Source organism: Neolamprologus brichardi, chromosome 14 (assembly GCF_056152115.1).
Source record: "Neolamprologus brichardi isolate AB-2024 chromosome 14, ASM5615211v1, whole genome shotgun sequence".
In the NCBI taxonomy this organism is placed as follows: Eukaryota; Metazoa; Chordata; class Actinopteri; order Cichliformes; family Cichlidae; genus Neolamprologus; species Neolamprologus brichardi.
Genome location: NC_142117.1, coordinates 17,246,911 through 17,263,196, shown reverse-complemented (window position 1 = coordinate 17,263,196; position 16,286 = coordinate 17,246,911). Strand labels below are relative to the sequence as shown.

Genomic DNA, 16,286 nt, shown 5'->3' with positions numbered 1-16,286 from the left:
ACCTTGCATTTTACATTAATCCCCACTCTTCCCACTCACTTTTAGCAAATTTGTCTCATTTTGACTGGGACCAGGACTGGGGATTAAATAGATGACATCTTAAACTGTTAATACAGCTGAAACCCAGGACTGTAGCTTTTTCACCAATTCAAGCTCTGTGTTCGGCGTTAACTTTTGAACTTCTCCATTTCTCACTTTTCATCCCAGAGCTGCTGCTATTGAAAGTGCTTGCTGTAACTGCAAATTATCACGTGCCAGCCAAGATCGAAAAGTAAGTTTGAGCACACTTTAGCAAACAGTAGTAAAGCGAATTAGTTTAACGTTGCAATCATGGATAACGATTTGCTTTTTTAGACCATCTTACAATTTATTTATTTACAAGAATATTTAGAATAATTAGAAAAAATACACAATCTGCACTTTTCTAATTATTCTAAATATTCTTAACTATTTAAACATTTTTCAGTATCCTGCTCTGTTTACCAATTCAAGCCGTCATGTTCAAAAAGAGTAGGCCAAGATCGGTGCCAACAAATACACACTATGCAGTCCTGTGAAAAACACCCTATATTCAACAGCTTGTGGAGCCACCTTTAGCAGCAATAACTTGAAATCTGTCACATCATTGTGGAGGAATTTTGGTCCATTTTTCTTTACAACATGGAGGTTTGCAGGCACTGGTTTTTGCCAAATGTAGCACTCTGCATTATGGCCAAACATCTCCACGTTGTTCTTGTCTGTCCATAGGATTGTTCCAGAGCTCCTGTGGTTGTTTAAATGCAGCTTTGCTGCCACGTTCTTTTTAGAAAGACGAGGCCTTCTCCTGGCAAACGTTCCAAACAAGCCACACTTGTTCCATCTTTTTTTAATTGTGCTGTCACGAACTTTAACGCTTAATATGCTAACTGTGGCCTTGTACTTGATTTTTAACATGGTTGCAAAGAGTTCTGTGAAAACGCTCTCTATAACTGTTCCCTATAACAATCAATGTCCTCGCGTGCTGTTCCAGTAGTGATGATAGGTTTTTGCCTAGAGAGCCATTTTGTTTGTAACTGAACAAAACATGTTCATTTTAAGACTGATGAGAAACCTTGATAAAGACAAATTTGCCACATTTAATTCATAATGTGAACCTGTGTTGTTTTTCTCCACAGCCTTGAATGCAGAACTTGTGTAGTCATAGGTAATGGCTTTGCCATTAAAAACAGCTCCCTGGGAAGCATCATCAATAAATACGATGTGGTCATTCGGTAAGCAATAATCATACTCCACACAACAGTGAAATCATTTTTCCTTATTATGCTATTAAAATGAAATGATATGCTCTACCGTGCAATAATAGTGGGGTTAAAGTATGTTTGAAAGTGTTTGCCATATATTTAAATCTAGAGATGCAACGATACCAAATTTTTCAAACCGATACGATACCAATACTTGGATCTGAGTACTTGCCGATACAGAGTACAAAAACCGATACTTCTACCACACACACACACACACACACACACACAAATGCAATGAATTGGAAGACAGGTTTTATTTTATTCTCTGCCAATAATAAATAATATCTTAATAAAAATGACCACAAAAAAATTTCAAGTGAAAAATAAGCACTTCTGTTAAATTATTGCAGAGTCTCCACATGTAATTTAACAGAATATCACTGAACTATTGGCACTGTCTCTAGGGCATAGGTGTCAAACTCTGGCCCGTGGGCCAAATTTGGCCCGCAGCCTAATTACATTTGGCCCGCGAAGCCATACCAAATTACTATTAGAGCTGGCCTACTGGTATTATACAGCTAATATATATATTGTTTAGTATTAAGCTTTGCTTGTTCCATATTCAGTTTTCCAGCAAAACTTATTTGAGTCCATAAGAAAAGATTCATTCTTATATCTGGAGGAAGATTTTTTTTTCAATAAATATTAACGTTAGCCCGCGACTTTGTTCCAGTTTTGAATTTTGGCCCACTGTGTATTTGAGTTTGACACCCCTGCTCTAGGGGATGTCCCCCTAGTGGCCAATCTAAAAAACTACAACAAAAATGACAAGCCACCCTCTGATTTATGAAATAAGCTAGTATCGGTTCATGGTATCGGTTAACTTTTACGAGTATGAGTACACGCACATTTTACAGTATCGGCCCCGATACCCGATACCAGTATCGGTATCGGTGCATCACTATTTAAATCCAATTATTTAGATGGATGCTTGGATTAAAAATGTTCAAAGTTGCAAACAATAAAGTCAGTATATGGCTTAAATCTCTTTAAGCCAGAAGCTCAGACTTCAGACTGCTCTAAATAGTTGATTGCTGACAGTCTTCAGCCCCTCAGCCTGAAAGGCTTGGGGTAGTGTCATCACCTCGCCTGGTGGACAGCCAGATTGGGTGGATACCCAAGTTTGCGAGCGAATTAAGGGATGTAGGACTTTGAAATATAGGTGCATGTACATGCAGGTTGAGGGATAGAGCTGTTGGTGATGTCATTAGTGAGGTCGTCTACACTTTTTGTTGTAGGGATTGAAACCCAACCAACCTGCTGTTCTGCCCTTCTGTGTATCAAGCACAGCCAATCAGAAAAAATCATGTCCAAGGTTGATTTAAAAGGAGGGCAGTTAAACTTCCACGTTTCAAGGCAGTTAGGACTCATTGCTATTGCATTTTAAAAAAGAGAATGTGTTGATTTCTTTTACCCCCAGCCTCTCTAAATAGGGTTTAATTCACTTAGCTGTAGACTGTATAAGCATGTGACTCTGACACAGAGCCGTCCTCTCAGGCTCAGTTTGGGTCAAATCAGGTTCTTTAAAAGCAGAAAAGAAAGCATTGAGTTTACTCAGGGACAAAGGCATTTAGCAGATCTGACTTTACAGCCTTGGAATGAACGACCGCATTCTGAGTTTTTTTAAGCCTCTTTCAAACAGCCAGAATTAGGCCCCCCCCCCCCCTCCCCCGAACCCCCCTCTTTCCCTCCCCTCACGTCTCTCGCTCTCTTCTAATGATTTTCCAGCCAAGTCAGGTTATTGACACTCAGAATTCAATGCATGCCTGAGATTTTGACGTCATCTGGCTTTTTTCCTGCCATGGAAACACTGCTTGACTTCTTAGAAGCCTGTTGAGAATTAAGTTCTCAAAGTGCTTGCTAATAATTTAATGTTCTCTATCTGTGCTATTGAATTTGTCAACTATAGAGTTATATTGTATTTTTTTGTTGAGTGATGAAACACAGATGTTTTTTTTATTTCACAGAGTTAACAAGGTTTTGAATTTCAGGCTGTGTACAGCGTAGTGTGAGTTAGCCATCCTGTTCTGAGGCAACTTTTTAACTTTTATTAATTTTTTTCCCCCAGCTCTTAATTGTGTGATAGATAATATCTGTCAGTAGACGACATATCTGGGTGCAACTTTACACATACACCAAAATGAATGCTGCTGCAAATATTAATACAAGTTTGGGAAATGTATATTTAACGCAGTTATTGACATGCTTTAAACAAACATTAAGCAAATAAAACAATAGGTTTTTATGAATTACTACACTACACAGTGTGAAGAACAGTGCACTTCTTAGACTGTTCGATCCCTGAGCAATACAAATAGCCTAGTGCGCAATAGCTAAAGGCTATGACATTATAGCTAGAAGACTTCTTAGTATTAGTATAATTCATAAGACTGATTGCGGTGTGACATGTTGGTAAATCATGTTTTATTTGCCATCGTCCATTGGCTCACCACAGAAGTGCGTTTTCTCCAGTTTTATTTGTGCTGTACACCGCTGCACCTCATCTTCAAGTTAGCAGAAGTCTCAGTGATTGCATCTCTGCTGAGTAGACCTTGACCAGAAAAAGACTGTTGCAAGTTGTCCTTGTTGCACATTAATGTGTCAGAAACGAAAGAGATGGTCATGGACTATCTGTGCAATAAAGGATGTAGCTGTTGAGTTTGTGCATCAGCATAAAGTTCTGTAGAAAAACATATGCATACTTGAGCTCATTGCACCACCCCTCCCCTGCAGCTGAGCCAGGGACCACAACTCCGCCACATGTACTTATTCAGGTTGTCCGTGTCTAATAGATAAAATTAGTTTATTGATCTGCACCATGTAAGTGTGAAAAATCTGCAAAAACACAAGAAATCAAGAATTGTCACCTTCGGGCTGCCCGTGAGCTTATGTGATTTACAAGAATTGTTACTCCTCCTAGAGTATTATCAGATTTCAGTGAAAATTGCATGCAAAGATCACCTAATGAATCTTTACCTAAACTATGCGTGGGTGGGGAGTGCAGTATTTCACGATCCGCTGAATAATGGTTATTCAATGCTCATTTACATCAATCTTTTTTCTAATTGCAAAAATTGAAATTCTGACTAAAACAGCTCTGAAAATCCTTTTTTAAATTTCTTTACATATTTTATTCCTGCCTCAGGTTGAATGATGCCCCGGTAAGAGGCTATGAGGAAGACGTGGGGAACAAGACCACCATGAGGTTCTTCTACCCTGAGTCAGCCTTCTACAACCCTGGACTGGACAATGAGCCTGACACCCTTATGGTCCTGGTGCCTTTCAAACAGCAAGATCTACGGTGGCTCAAAGAGATCCTCTACAATGAGAAGAGGGTACTGGATGTGTGTGAGAATGCACTCTCCCACATGCAAACACAGACCCTCTTACGCACACACAGTCATCTCCCTTTCTTTCGTTCTCTCCCCTCTCTGCCTCAACTGAACACACTCTGTTTAGTTTTCAAGCTTGTCTGTCTTGCATATCAGGAACAACTACTTAAGAGGTTCCACTTGAGCAGTGCCAGCACTCTCCAGAGTTAAATGTTGTTTCCATTGCAGGCATCGTTCACTCCGTATCCCACGGCACCTCCGGACTCCTGCTGCTAATAGTTGCAGGGTCATTACCCGCTAATTTGCACATCGATTTAGTGTCCTCCAAACATGAGGGAGATTTACATGCGTCTCTCCTTGCATGCATCCATTCTGCCAAATAAAGGGCAATTCGTGGCCGTTTTCACTCTCAGTCTGTAAACACCCCGTCTGTTTTTTTGTCTTTGCCAGGTCAGGAAAGGCTTTTGGAAGCCCCCTCCTCAAATTTGGTTGGGTGACGCCAGTAAAGTTAGAGTGCTGGACCCACACTTCTTGCATCAGACTGCAGTCAAGCTGCTAAAGATCAATTTTCACCCCAAGAGCAAACAGGTGAGTAATCACTTTCACTTAAGTGTTTTTTGTTTGGTTTTTTTTGCAGTCGTGACTATGCGTGATCTCAATTTGTGGTAGTAGAAGTTTCAGTGCAGATCCAAACCAAAGTGTCTTTATTCCTTACTCAAATCAGTCCCATTTCTTACTTAATCACAAGTTTTTGCTCTGTAATTGTGGTGGGGATGTTGCAATACCAAGAATGTCTGGCATCCTCGGCAGCAGACTTTTCTTCCTCTTCTGCGCTCTTTTTCCTATGCCTCTGTTCTTCTTTTCTGGCCTTTCACTGCTTCCCACATGAATGTTAACAAGGGTGGATGGAGCCTCTGCTGATTAGGCACAGCTCCTCAGAATGATCCGTCATGACCTTTGTGGTAAACAGTTTATTGTAAGAGGCGTTTCTGCTGAAATCTAGTTGGTGATTACTGTGAATTTGGTGACAATTAGCTTCTGCTTGGCGTCCTGGTATCTCACTGTAAGATAAGTGTCTCATGTCTTCAACGATAAATCGGTGGTTCCCTGGGAAATAATTGGCTTATTTCATTTTTGGGGGTAAGAAAAGCCAAAATATTGTTTTCTTATTGTATGTCTTTAAAGGTAAAAGGCAGTTCCCAGTGTGCTTATCTGTGATGCGGATTATTGCTTTTGTACTGTGGCCTTCACTAACATTTAACTCGATTTTAATGTTTAGTTGGTTTTCACTGAGCATATCCTTTGACATTTTTAAGTAGAAGGCAAATGAAACGCAAGATGGCTGAATCAAAACACGAAAAGTAAAAGTGAAAGCATTGCTCTAAACCCATAAACTCAAGGAAAAACAGCAGTTGCGCAATGAAGATCCAGAGTGCATGACATTTCTTTTTTTCCCCTGCTGATCAGATTTTGAAACACCACGGGATCCCTCTTGGACTGAAACTGGTGTATTACAGCATTTTTTATTGGCCCATAGCATCTCATCTGCCAAGTGTGGCTTTCTGTGTGTTTGGTGGGGATCGTCGTCGATGTGGATCTTCAGCCAAGTTTTGTTTTGGTTCTGCTTGTTCCCACTGAGACCGTTTTGTCAAAGACTTGACAATGGGTGTAACCATTTCAGATTGCGGTATAAACACAGTTGGTTCGCTGCAAGACGAGAGTGAGGAGCGGGAAGGCAGAGATCCTGCAGGCGATCAGCGGGCTCACTCGACAGGAGCTCTGTACCATCTGTACAGCTTGTACGGGAATGGCTGGGGGGCAGCAGTAGGAGGGTTGGGATGAAGTGGTAGGAGAACTGGGGCCTGCAGGCAGTAAAGTTTTCAAGTAACACCTGAATTCTGTTTATTCGGGGCTGTAAGCATGACATTTTTTACACATTGCTGAACACGATGGAAATGTGCATCTGGCACGCCCTCACTCTGTGTTGTTGTTGGATACACTTTGTCTCATTTTGGAACTCCTGTGTTTTGGCATCATCAGTTTCCCTCAGGTTACCGATTATGCTCTGTGCAGTGGCAAAAACTCTGTTTCAGATTCTTGACAAGGCTACTCAAACAAATTGTTATCTCTGTTGCTATAACCGACTGCACATTTGTTTAGACACACCTTTTGCAAAAAATTAACCCTGAGGGCACATAAAACTCACCGACTCACACAAATGAACCCTTACTGTCATCTACATGCTGGTGTGTTGTGTGTAGGCTTTCTTTTAAACATCTCCTGAAAAAGGCAGAAGTAGAGTTATTAGCATACATTGAGTAGCTGTGCTGATTATTCACTGAGTACCGGATGCCAGCCTGACCTGACCTGCAAAACTATAAAAAAAACACACACTTGAGCCCTGCTGTACCTCTGAATAAACTTTTAAAATAGCACTTCCCCTGGGGTTTCACACTTCAACATGGGTTTCAAAAAACTCCACTGAGACAACGTCCACACCAGCCCGGATAAATTTGAAAACGGCGTTTTCATCTGCAAACGCTCCGAGTCCACACTAGCGTTTTCAGTCGTTTTCACAGAGTTGTGCATTCACATTGAAACGGCCAAAAACGCTTACGTTCCAGTACTGTGGATGCATGAAACGCAAGACGATTTGATCTGCCTCATTTCTGTCTGCTGCTTATTTACTTTCGCGGCAAAATGTTGAGGAAAAGCACAGAATTTTTTAAATGGACTAACAATGAGTTGGAGTTGTTGCTGTGAGTAACACAAAAGTACAAAGTTGCAAAAGCGATTATCTGGAGCATGTACAAACTGATATTAATCTTTAATAGGGCTGTCAAAATTGAGCGCAAACAAAACAACTGCTGTGTTTTCCCTCCGCTATTTTAGTTTAATTGTTCACATGACTGCATCACATGACTAAAATGTGTCATCGATTTTGAAAAGGCTCCGGGTTCGCTGTCCACACTGCTACGCGAAAACGTTTTCAAATGTATCCACTTTGGAGAGCGTTTTCAAAAAGCTGCGTTGTCAACGAGCGAAAACGCAGCTCAGTGTGGACGGGAGGCCAAACCGGAGAGAAAAAGATGCGTTTTCAAACAAAAATGCATTAGTGTGGACGTAGCCTGAAGCTTCTCATAAAGCAATTCACGCAGGTGATGGTTTTTTTCTGCCTGGGTGGGCAAGTTTGCACCTTATCTTACAAATAGAAGACTTGTTTTTTACACTTTATGGCACTTTTGCGACTTGTAGCCTCCTAAAGACAGACTGATTGTTTCCCCAGACAGTGCTACACACATCACACGTAGCCTTGGGCATCTTCTCCTTCTGTTTGTGTCACCATGCATAATTATGTTGCTTACTCAGAGAGCATTGCAGTCAGGTTGATTTGCATGTTGTGGCTAATTGCCTCACCATCATCTTTGCTTTGGCGCTATTCTTTCTTATCCTCTGTCTATGTGTGTGTGTATGGATGGCGTGGTGTTATTTGATGGGCAATTATGTCTTTAAGTTCTTCCTTTTTGGCATTGTGTCAATAAAAAAACAGCAAACTTCAGCTTTTATCCATGTGCTCATTTTGATGTGACAACCAGTCAATCGAGCAGATCTGATTCATGTGGAAGCAGCAGGAGTCTTTCTGGTTCAAATGGTTCAAATCCTGCTTATGGCAACATTTTTTTCAGTTAACAGTTAAACCTTCGTTACCTCTTTTCAGCAGAAATTCTGCTGATTCACCTGTTTTCAGCAGAATTTTCAGCTTCTTGGCCTGTTTTCAGCACAAATTTCAGTTTTTTCACCTCTTTTCAGCAAAATTTTTAACTTTCTTCACCTTTTTTCAGCACAATTTTCTGTTTCTTCATCTCTTTTCAGCAGAAAGTTCAACAAGTTTACCTCTTTTAGCAGAATTTTCAGCTTTTTCATCTCTTATCAGCACAAATCTCAGCCTCTTCTGCTCACGTCAGCAAAAGTTTCTCCATGTCTTTTCAGTTTCCTGAGAACCAGTTTGGCTCAATGAGATAAGTAGCCATCTTGAGACCAGAAGGCCCGGGTTTGAACCGGGTTTGAATTTCAGCTTCTTCACCCCTTTTCAGCAGAATTGTTGGCTTTTCACCTCTTTTCAGCAAAAAAATCTGCTTCTTTACCTGTTTTCAGCAGAAATTTCCGTGTCTTCACCTCCTTTCAGCACATAGTTTTACTTCTGCTGTTTTCAGCAGATTCCACTACAAGGCATTTACACTGCATTTTCGCAGGTAATGCAACTTTTTCTAGTTCTTATTATATTATAATGACACAGTGTAATATGTGTATGTAATATTTGTTGCTGTCTTATCTCATTTTAAGACCTTGGCCCTCTGCTGCGAATCAAATTCAACATATCCGGGGTACAAACAGTCATATGAAGCAGGTTATCAACCTGTTTCCCCTGTGCGCTCATCCTGAGTGTACAGGCAAATGAGTGGCTGAATTTCAAAGAAAACTGAACTGGTTAAATAGACAAGAGAAACTGAAAGCAACAGCTAGTTTCACAAGCTGTGCTGCCAGATCTGTTATTCAAATATAGATGTGTGGCATCACTGAAATATCAGAATCTTAGCTAAAGCTCACAAAACCATTTCCATGACCACCAAACACAGCTAAAACAACAAATCTGACAGCATGTACACGGACAAACAATGTCTCTGTTGAAAGCACAGATCTCACCGAGTCCAAAAGTGCAAGTTTCATCACAACCCAACCAAAATTCACTAAGCCAGCAGCAAAAGAAGACCAAAATTTCACTTCACATGTGACAAACATTAGCATCAGTTCTGTCTTACCTGTGCTGTATTGTTACCAAAAAAATCCACTTTGATACAATCACATTTCCTGCACAGCTCCATTTCGCAGTGTGTTTCAACAGCAGTTTCCTGTCATAAATTCCTACTTTCTGCCTTATTCGATTCTTTACGCGCGGACGCATTACGCACCAGTCCATAATTTTTTAGAGTATGTTTATTGATTTGTTTTGCGACCTCCAGCAAGAAAGCCAAATTTCTGCTTTTCAATGCTGAAATATCAGCTCTCACAGATGGTGCCAAATTTTTTTAATTTGCAAAAGGCTGAGCTATGTCTCTAATCAAACCTCTGTAACTTTGCTCTGTTTCACTTCAGCAGCATTGATCTTTCCACGGGTAATGTCCATCTGTTGACTCATGGTTTTCTTCAGTTTTTGATCTACTGCAGCATAGTTTCATGCTGTAAAAGACACACAAAAATTAGGCCAAGAAAAAAATCTGCGTTCCATCCTCAGTTACTTTGACACAATGACGTCTATTGTGATGCTTACACCTGTGATGTGATTAAGGCTCATAAGTGTTAACTTTATTTTGATATCAGGATGGTTTACACAGAGTTTTTTCCAAAACAAGAGGTTGCAGATGCTGTGCTGACATTTCACTAAATAAGCTTAAATACTTTTTCATTGTTAACTTTTGATGAGGAACAGTGGGGTGTTAACTTTTTCTGACTCCTGAAGGGAGGCATGCCAGAAAAAAAGTTTGAGATCTATTGGTTTTGACATTCAGTAAGCCCCGTAACTAGAAAAGAACATACTGAAAGTAGGCTAATATAAACACTGGTGCATTTACCGATGGAGCATTGCACAGGAAAAAAACACAAAACACAGATGATGATTTGGAAAGATGAAGAAAAAAAAAGTTTTTTTCTTAAAGTGGGTTTTAATTTGAAAAGTGATGGAGAGTTTCTTTTGTCTTCAGGTCATATGGAAATAATTCTTCTTCTTGCCTATGTGAGCACGTGTAATCATAATCAGACATATAGGGAGTGGCAAACAGCACAGGGGAATTTCTGTGGACAGAAAGAGCCAGCCAGGAATAACACAACAAACATGTCTCCTCTCATTAAATCTCACATTGCCTTGAGTTCTAGTTTTTCCTTAAAGAAGCAAAAATAAAATATCAGCCAGGAGGATTTGCTTCCTGCATGTTCTTTTGTCATTGTTTTTAAGCAGAAGCCAATTAAGGAATGTGACATGCACAAAATGTGAAGGGAAATGTATTTCACCGCTGTTTGTGGGCTATTTTTCCGTCAGGATATACAGGAAAAATTGTAGTGTGGAATCGAATTGTAGGAATTAGTCTGTGTCCTCTTTACAGACGTAGTCCACCTGGATTTCATCACACCAGACCAGCTTTCAGCCAAATCTTGAGTTTTTTATGTCTCTGTAACTAACTTGCAGCCACACTAAAACCTTTGCAGGTTAGTGTGTGTGAACCTGTACATTAGTGATAAGGCCAGCATTTTCACTTGCAGGACTACGTATGTATCTGTCACAATGACTTTAGACAATAAACTCATCCTTTACCATGGCACACCCATTCTTACTGTGCTTACATGGCGCACCCATGCTTACTCTGCATATGTCCACTTTTTTTAACAACATAATTGCTAACCATACCATTAAGTCATGGCAGAGGCTTTATACGTGTAGCAACCATCAATTTTTCACACACCTTTCCTTTCCTTCATCTCGATTACTGTGAAAAAGACGAATTGCCTGTAATAGGCAGAGGGCTTAAATGCTTTGAATCACTGTGTTTGAAAAAGCAGCTGTACTTTGCTTGAGAACAGCAGTCTCAGAGCTGCAAATGAATTTCAAAATAAAATGTCAAAATACTCAAGTTTTTCTGTTTTTAAGAGTTTAAGTTAATTGTTGTGCACAACGTTTAAATTTTGTTGGAACAGTAGGTGGTTGAAATAAAAAGCATAGAAACAAAACTGTGTTTGCATAAGCCATGTGGGTGAGGTTATGAGAGCGAATACTGCACATGGAAACCGCATATAAAGCTGCAGTTTTCCTCTATCGCCATCTAGTGGTGAAACGAGGGGCTTATTTTAGGGTTTCAGTTCCAAAGCCATCTGGAGATTGTTTTTACATCATAACCTCTTTTGCACAACCAGCAAAGCTCAGCATGTACATTTTTTTTTACATGCTTTAAGTAACTCTCCTTCTATAAAGTTAATTTGATTTATACAAACCTGTTTTTGTTTATTGTTTTTTTTACCTGCTTTTATTCAGGTGTGCAAGGTAAAAATCTTTCAGTTCTTTATTTGGGGTATCTACTAATATTTGCTAATTTTAGAAATAATAAATCATGAAAACAAGAAGAAGTGCAGTGGGCTGTCATGATCTCTTGCTTGTTGCAGATCCCAGTGCATCCTACCACGGGTATACTTGCCATCTTTGTTGCTCTCAACTACTGTGACGTGGTCCACGTTGCTGGATTCGGATACCCTCGCTCAAAGAGCCAACAGCAGCAGCCGATCCATTACTATGGATATGCCACCATGAAGTCGATGAAGGTGCGCGGCCACCTGTAGTGATGTACTTTGTGTTTTAACACGCTCACCGGCAAAGCTTCATATTCCTTGAATACTAATGCTCCTCCACTCTGTTACAGAATTCTTACCACGACCTCAATCATGAAGCTGAAGCCTTAAAAAGACTGGAAGATTCGGGAGCCATTCTCTACCTGCATCCACATTTATGATACAGATCCATCTCCATTTTTCGTGGGGTCATCTGTCTCAGCTCTTAGTGTGCCTTCTGCAGTCGGATATTTGATTTTTTCTGAACGTGACAATCCTGGCACCTTATGTGTGTTTTTTTTCCTAAAGTGAAAATAATAGAGCGATTTAACCGCTTTTCAAATGTTTTTCTTTGGCGATGTGGTTCAGCATTTTTTTAAAAGAATCTTCAACTCAGTAGATAAAGAAATTAATTAATAAAATTCTGAAATAGAAAAAATGTTGGGCATCAATGCTAAGTGTAGCAACCCAGCTGTTTGTGATAAGACAGCTGCAGCAAACTGGTTTCATCAGTAGATGTCCAGTCTTGGTGCTTGATGTTTTTCGGTTCTTGTGATGAACTGAGTTGATGGAATGAAAACATCTGACATGCGCAGTTTTCACTTGTCTGGACTTTTCACGTATATCGTTAAGATGTAAGCCTGATGCGAGTGGTTTATCGATTTTAGAATGAAATTTGTTAATTCTTTTGAACTCTGATTCTTTATCTTTAAAGTACGGAACTGTGTTCAAGTTAATCTTTTTTTTAAAAATCAAATGACAATTTTGCTCATTTGTTATACTTTGACTACGGTGATTGTTTCATTATTTATTTCACTTTTTTTTTTTTCAGATACAAATGGTACCACTGGATATTTTGTAATGTACAGAATAAAATACATTTGTAAATTAAAGGTGATCAAAAGTGATCATAATTGATTTTACAGTTGCTTTGCCCTTTCTTAATGTTTTATTTTATTTGAATATTGCTGTCTTTACCACTAGATGGCAGTATGTCTCCATTGCATGCATATTATACAGTATAGCCAGTCTACTGCACTGCACATGGTGCAATCATGCAGCAGCCCCCCCACCCCGCGCGCCCCAAAGTGCCTGGAGTAATGGAAACACTAAACCTAGCACTAGTGCATGTGCTAGTGAACGTGTGCGGTATGAACGTCTGGGAAACCAAAAACCTAAAAACTTGGAAGGACTAAGATACACTTGCTGCAGGTGACATGCCAGTGATGATGGTCTGCTCTCTGTAGACACCAAACCTTCTATTAATGTCAACGTGAATGGAGCCTGGCCCTTGGCGTTTGAGCTGTGCTCATTCACAGAGTGGTACATCCTCAGCTGTGACAGGGACCGCCTCATCTGCTTATGTCAGTTTAATGGCAGACATATGCTGCGTTTTCAATTACCCCAGTAACTGCTGTGATACAGCCACTGCTACAACTTTGACTAATAGTAAAAGCACACTCACACTGTAGTTTCTCCAGATGTGAATGTGGTCTGTGGAGCTAGAGCGATATCACACCTGAGTGCAGTGTTGTGCCTTCTGAGCAGCAATGCAGACATTCTCCTCAAGGTCACACTGAAGCGGGATACCTTTAAGCTGCAAATATGATTTACTGCGCCTGCATAATAGCAGAACCCACCACATGACCATGAATGGATACTACAAACTCGGTATATTTGCTGTGTGGCTCATGTCCACATGTTTTGCCTGCATATCACCCGTAAGGAGGACAGACCTTTTTTTCAATAGAGTAGAAACAAACGTCATGCACCCCTTTGTTCGGTACACTCAAATTGACAGTTGCTAACTGACACATTTGCAAATGAATCTAAAAGCAAAAACACATTTACAGTATAATCAGATTTGGCTCATCCATTGTTATGTGGATGGCTTTAACTTGCAAGGTAAACAAACATCTACCACCGGCTCATTTCATATGTGCAGTGTTGCCATAATTAAGAACATCCTGTCTCAGGATGATGCAGAAAAACTAGTCTGTGCATTTATGTATTTTATGCTAGACTGCTCTCATTCCTTACAATTGGGTTTTCCTAAAAGCTCACTGAAAAGCTTGATCCAAAATACTAATGCATGAGTACTAACAGGAACAAGAAAGGGAGGTTATATTTGTCTAACATTAGCTTCTCTTCGCCTTCAGTAAATTTAGAATTCAGTTTAAAATTCTCTATTCTCACATAGAAAACCTTGAATGATCAGGCCCCATTATATCTTAAAAAACTCTTTTTTGTTTGGGTTTGGGTTTTGGAGACAGACATCTTCTTTACTTTCAAAATTAAACTTGAAACTTTCCTCTTCTTATAAAACTTTTATCAGCAATTTATGTGCTGACCCTGAATCATCCCTTAGCTTCCGTGGTTCCATGATCACGATGCTTTTACATTCCAGTATGTCAACAACCATTCTCTTCTCTCTTCTGTAGTTTTCCTTGAGAATGGTGCTACTTGCTGTTTTTTTTATCTCCCTTTGCTCCACTTTTTTTTTTAAATCTCCTCTTTCCTCCCTCTGTCCAACTACTTGTGACAGATGGCTACCCTTTCCTGAGCTCAGGACTTTGAGTGTTTAAAGGAAGCCCTTCTTTCCCATCACTGACAAGTGTTTTTCCTCATGGGTTATCATCAGAAGTTACAGAGTGAATAGAGCACATCATCCTTCATCCTTCACCCTTATATTTGCTCAAACCAACTCACATTCATGATTGTTTACATAATTACACACCATATGTTTAATCTCAAATGCAGAAGAACTTTTTCACATGCAACTGCTTCACATGGATCTGTTTATTTTGAGAATAAACAGATATCTGTTTGAATTAATGCGTTTCATAGAATTTCAGAGTTCATTAAAGAATGAGCCCCATCACACTCGATGAGGTATGCATGCTTACACAACAGGGGGTTACATAACTGAACAAGGTTTGTGTGACTCCTTGTGTGCGGGCTGTTTATATGACAGCTGCAAATCAGGTCAGACTTTTCATGAGACTGTATACGATGAACACTTTTAAACATCCGGTGCCACAGTGTATTACACATACAGTGAGTTAGTAAACTTTTTTGCATGACACAAACTCCTAACCCTGTTACTAATGACACTGCGCCACACCAACTGAGCCCTGCAAGCTCACCTGTGCATGTAATGTTGACCTAATGAACCCAGAAGTTGTACTAAACTAACAAAATGCATGTACAATGCACAGCTTTGAACTTTCATGCAGACTCCCAGGACATCTTGATCACAAATGCATTAATTTGTAGTTCACAATGCATCTGTTTCGGAATAAAAGACGCGGTGGGGGATGATTGCTATGCCACTGTCAAAGCACAGTCTCATACAGGCCAACGCGCTGACAGTGTGGTTATTACCATATATCTCATTACACCATCTGCTCAAGTCACTGTGCTTTCAGCCTGCACAAGCAACATTTTACTTTAAAGCAGTTGTTTTCTAATTAGATGTCATGAACCAAAAATTTTGCACATGCTGCACACTAGCAGTATAACACAAATGGTTTTTTTTTTCATTTTAGAAGTAAGCAATGTGATTTAAAAAAAACAAAAGAGAGAGAAAAGCAGATTTTAGTGCTTCATGCTTGTGAGTTTTAAGGGTTGGAAATTTGTACCAAGCTATAAAAAACACACTAGACTTAATGTGAGGTACATAGTAGCCTACTGAAGACTCCTATGGCCTACATTTTTCCTCAGCATTGTTGCAAAATGAACGCACACACAAAAAAGAAGAAAAAAAGTATTTCTTACTTGTGTATTGCATATTTAGTGTGGGATAGTATAACCTGCGATATGTCGTCTATATTCTATTTATTATATGGACTGTTAAGGGGAAAGAAAAATGAAGTATTTGTCAAAAAGTCACTTGAAAATGACTTTAACCATTTAAAGCTCTCTGCACAGCTGACCATGAAAAAAGATGAAATGAAGCTTATGTGTAATTTCAGAGAGGAAGATTTACCATCGCTCATCTGCATCCTGGGTATTTGGCTGCTTTTCTGTTCTTTACATGACTTTACATGACTATTGCTTTTCCACTCTGTCAATACTGACACCAGTGTTTTACTGTCTGTTGAACAGCAGGTATCACTACCAAGAAAAAAAATGGAGTTCAGCAGTATGTGATCTGTTAATTCTTACATGCAGCACCTGGCCCACAATGTGATGGGGGTAAGGATATATGTGGATTTTCCTTTTTTTTCCTATTTCACAAACAGTAAGGCACAGCATCAATGCACAATGTGTCTGTGTGAGGAGGCCAGTGGACCGTTAA

General features: G+C 39.7%; 1 protein-coding gene across 3 annotated transcripts in view; it reads left to right on the top strand.

Moving 5' to 3' along the window:
* Positions 1-12,909, top strand: part of st3gal4 (ST3 beta-galactoside alpha-2,3-sialyltransferase 4) — a 35,851-nt gene extending 22,942 nt beyond the window's left edge. For 2 of the 3 annotated variants that reach the window (XM_087850912.1, XM_087850910.1), the window contains 6 exons: positions 208-271; positions 1,155-1,250; positions 4,429-4,618; positions 5,066-5,203; positions 11,825-11,980; positions 12,079-12,909. In XM_087850912.1, coding sequence (XP_087707038.1) covers positions 208-271; positions 1,155-1,250; positions 4,429-4,618; positions 5,066-5,203; positions 11,825-11,980; positions 12,079-12,168 — 734 coding nt within the window. In that variant the 3' untranslated portion in view covers positions 12,169-12,909. Of the gene's footprint in view, positions 1-207; positions 272-1,154; positions 1,251-4,428; positions 4,628-5,065; positions 5,204-11,824; positions 11,981-12,078 lie in introns of all 3 variants that reach the window. The other variant, XM_087850911.1, reaches the window with a different exon arrangement.
* The last annotated feature ends 3,377 nt before the right edge of the window (positions 12,910-16,286 follow it).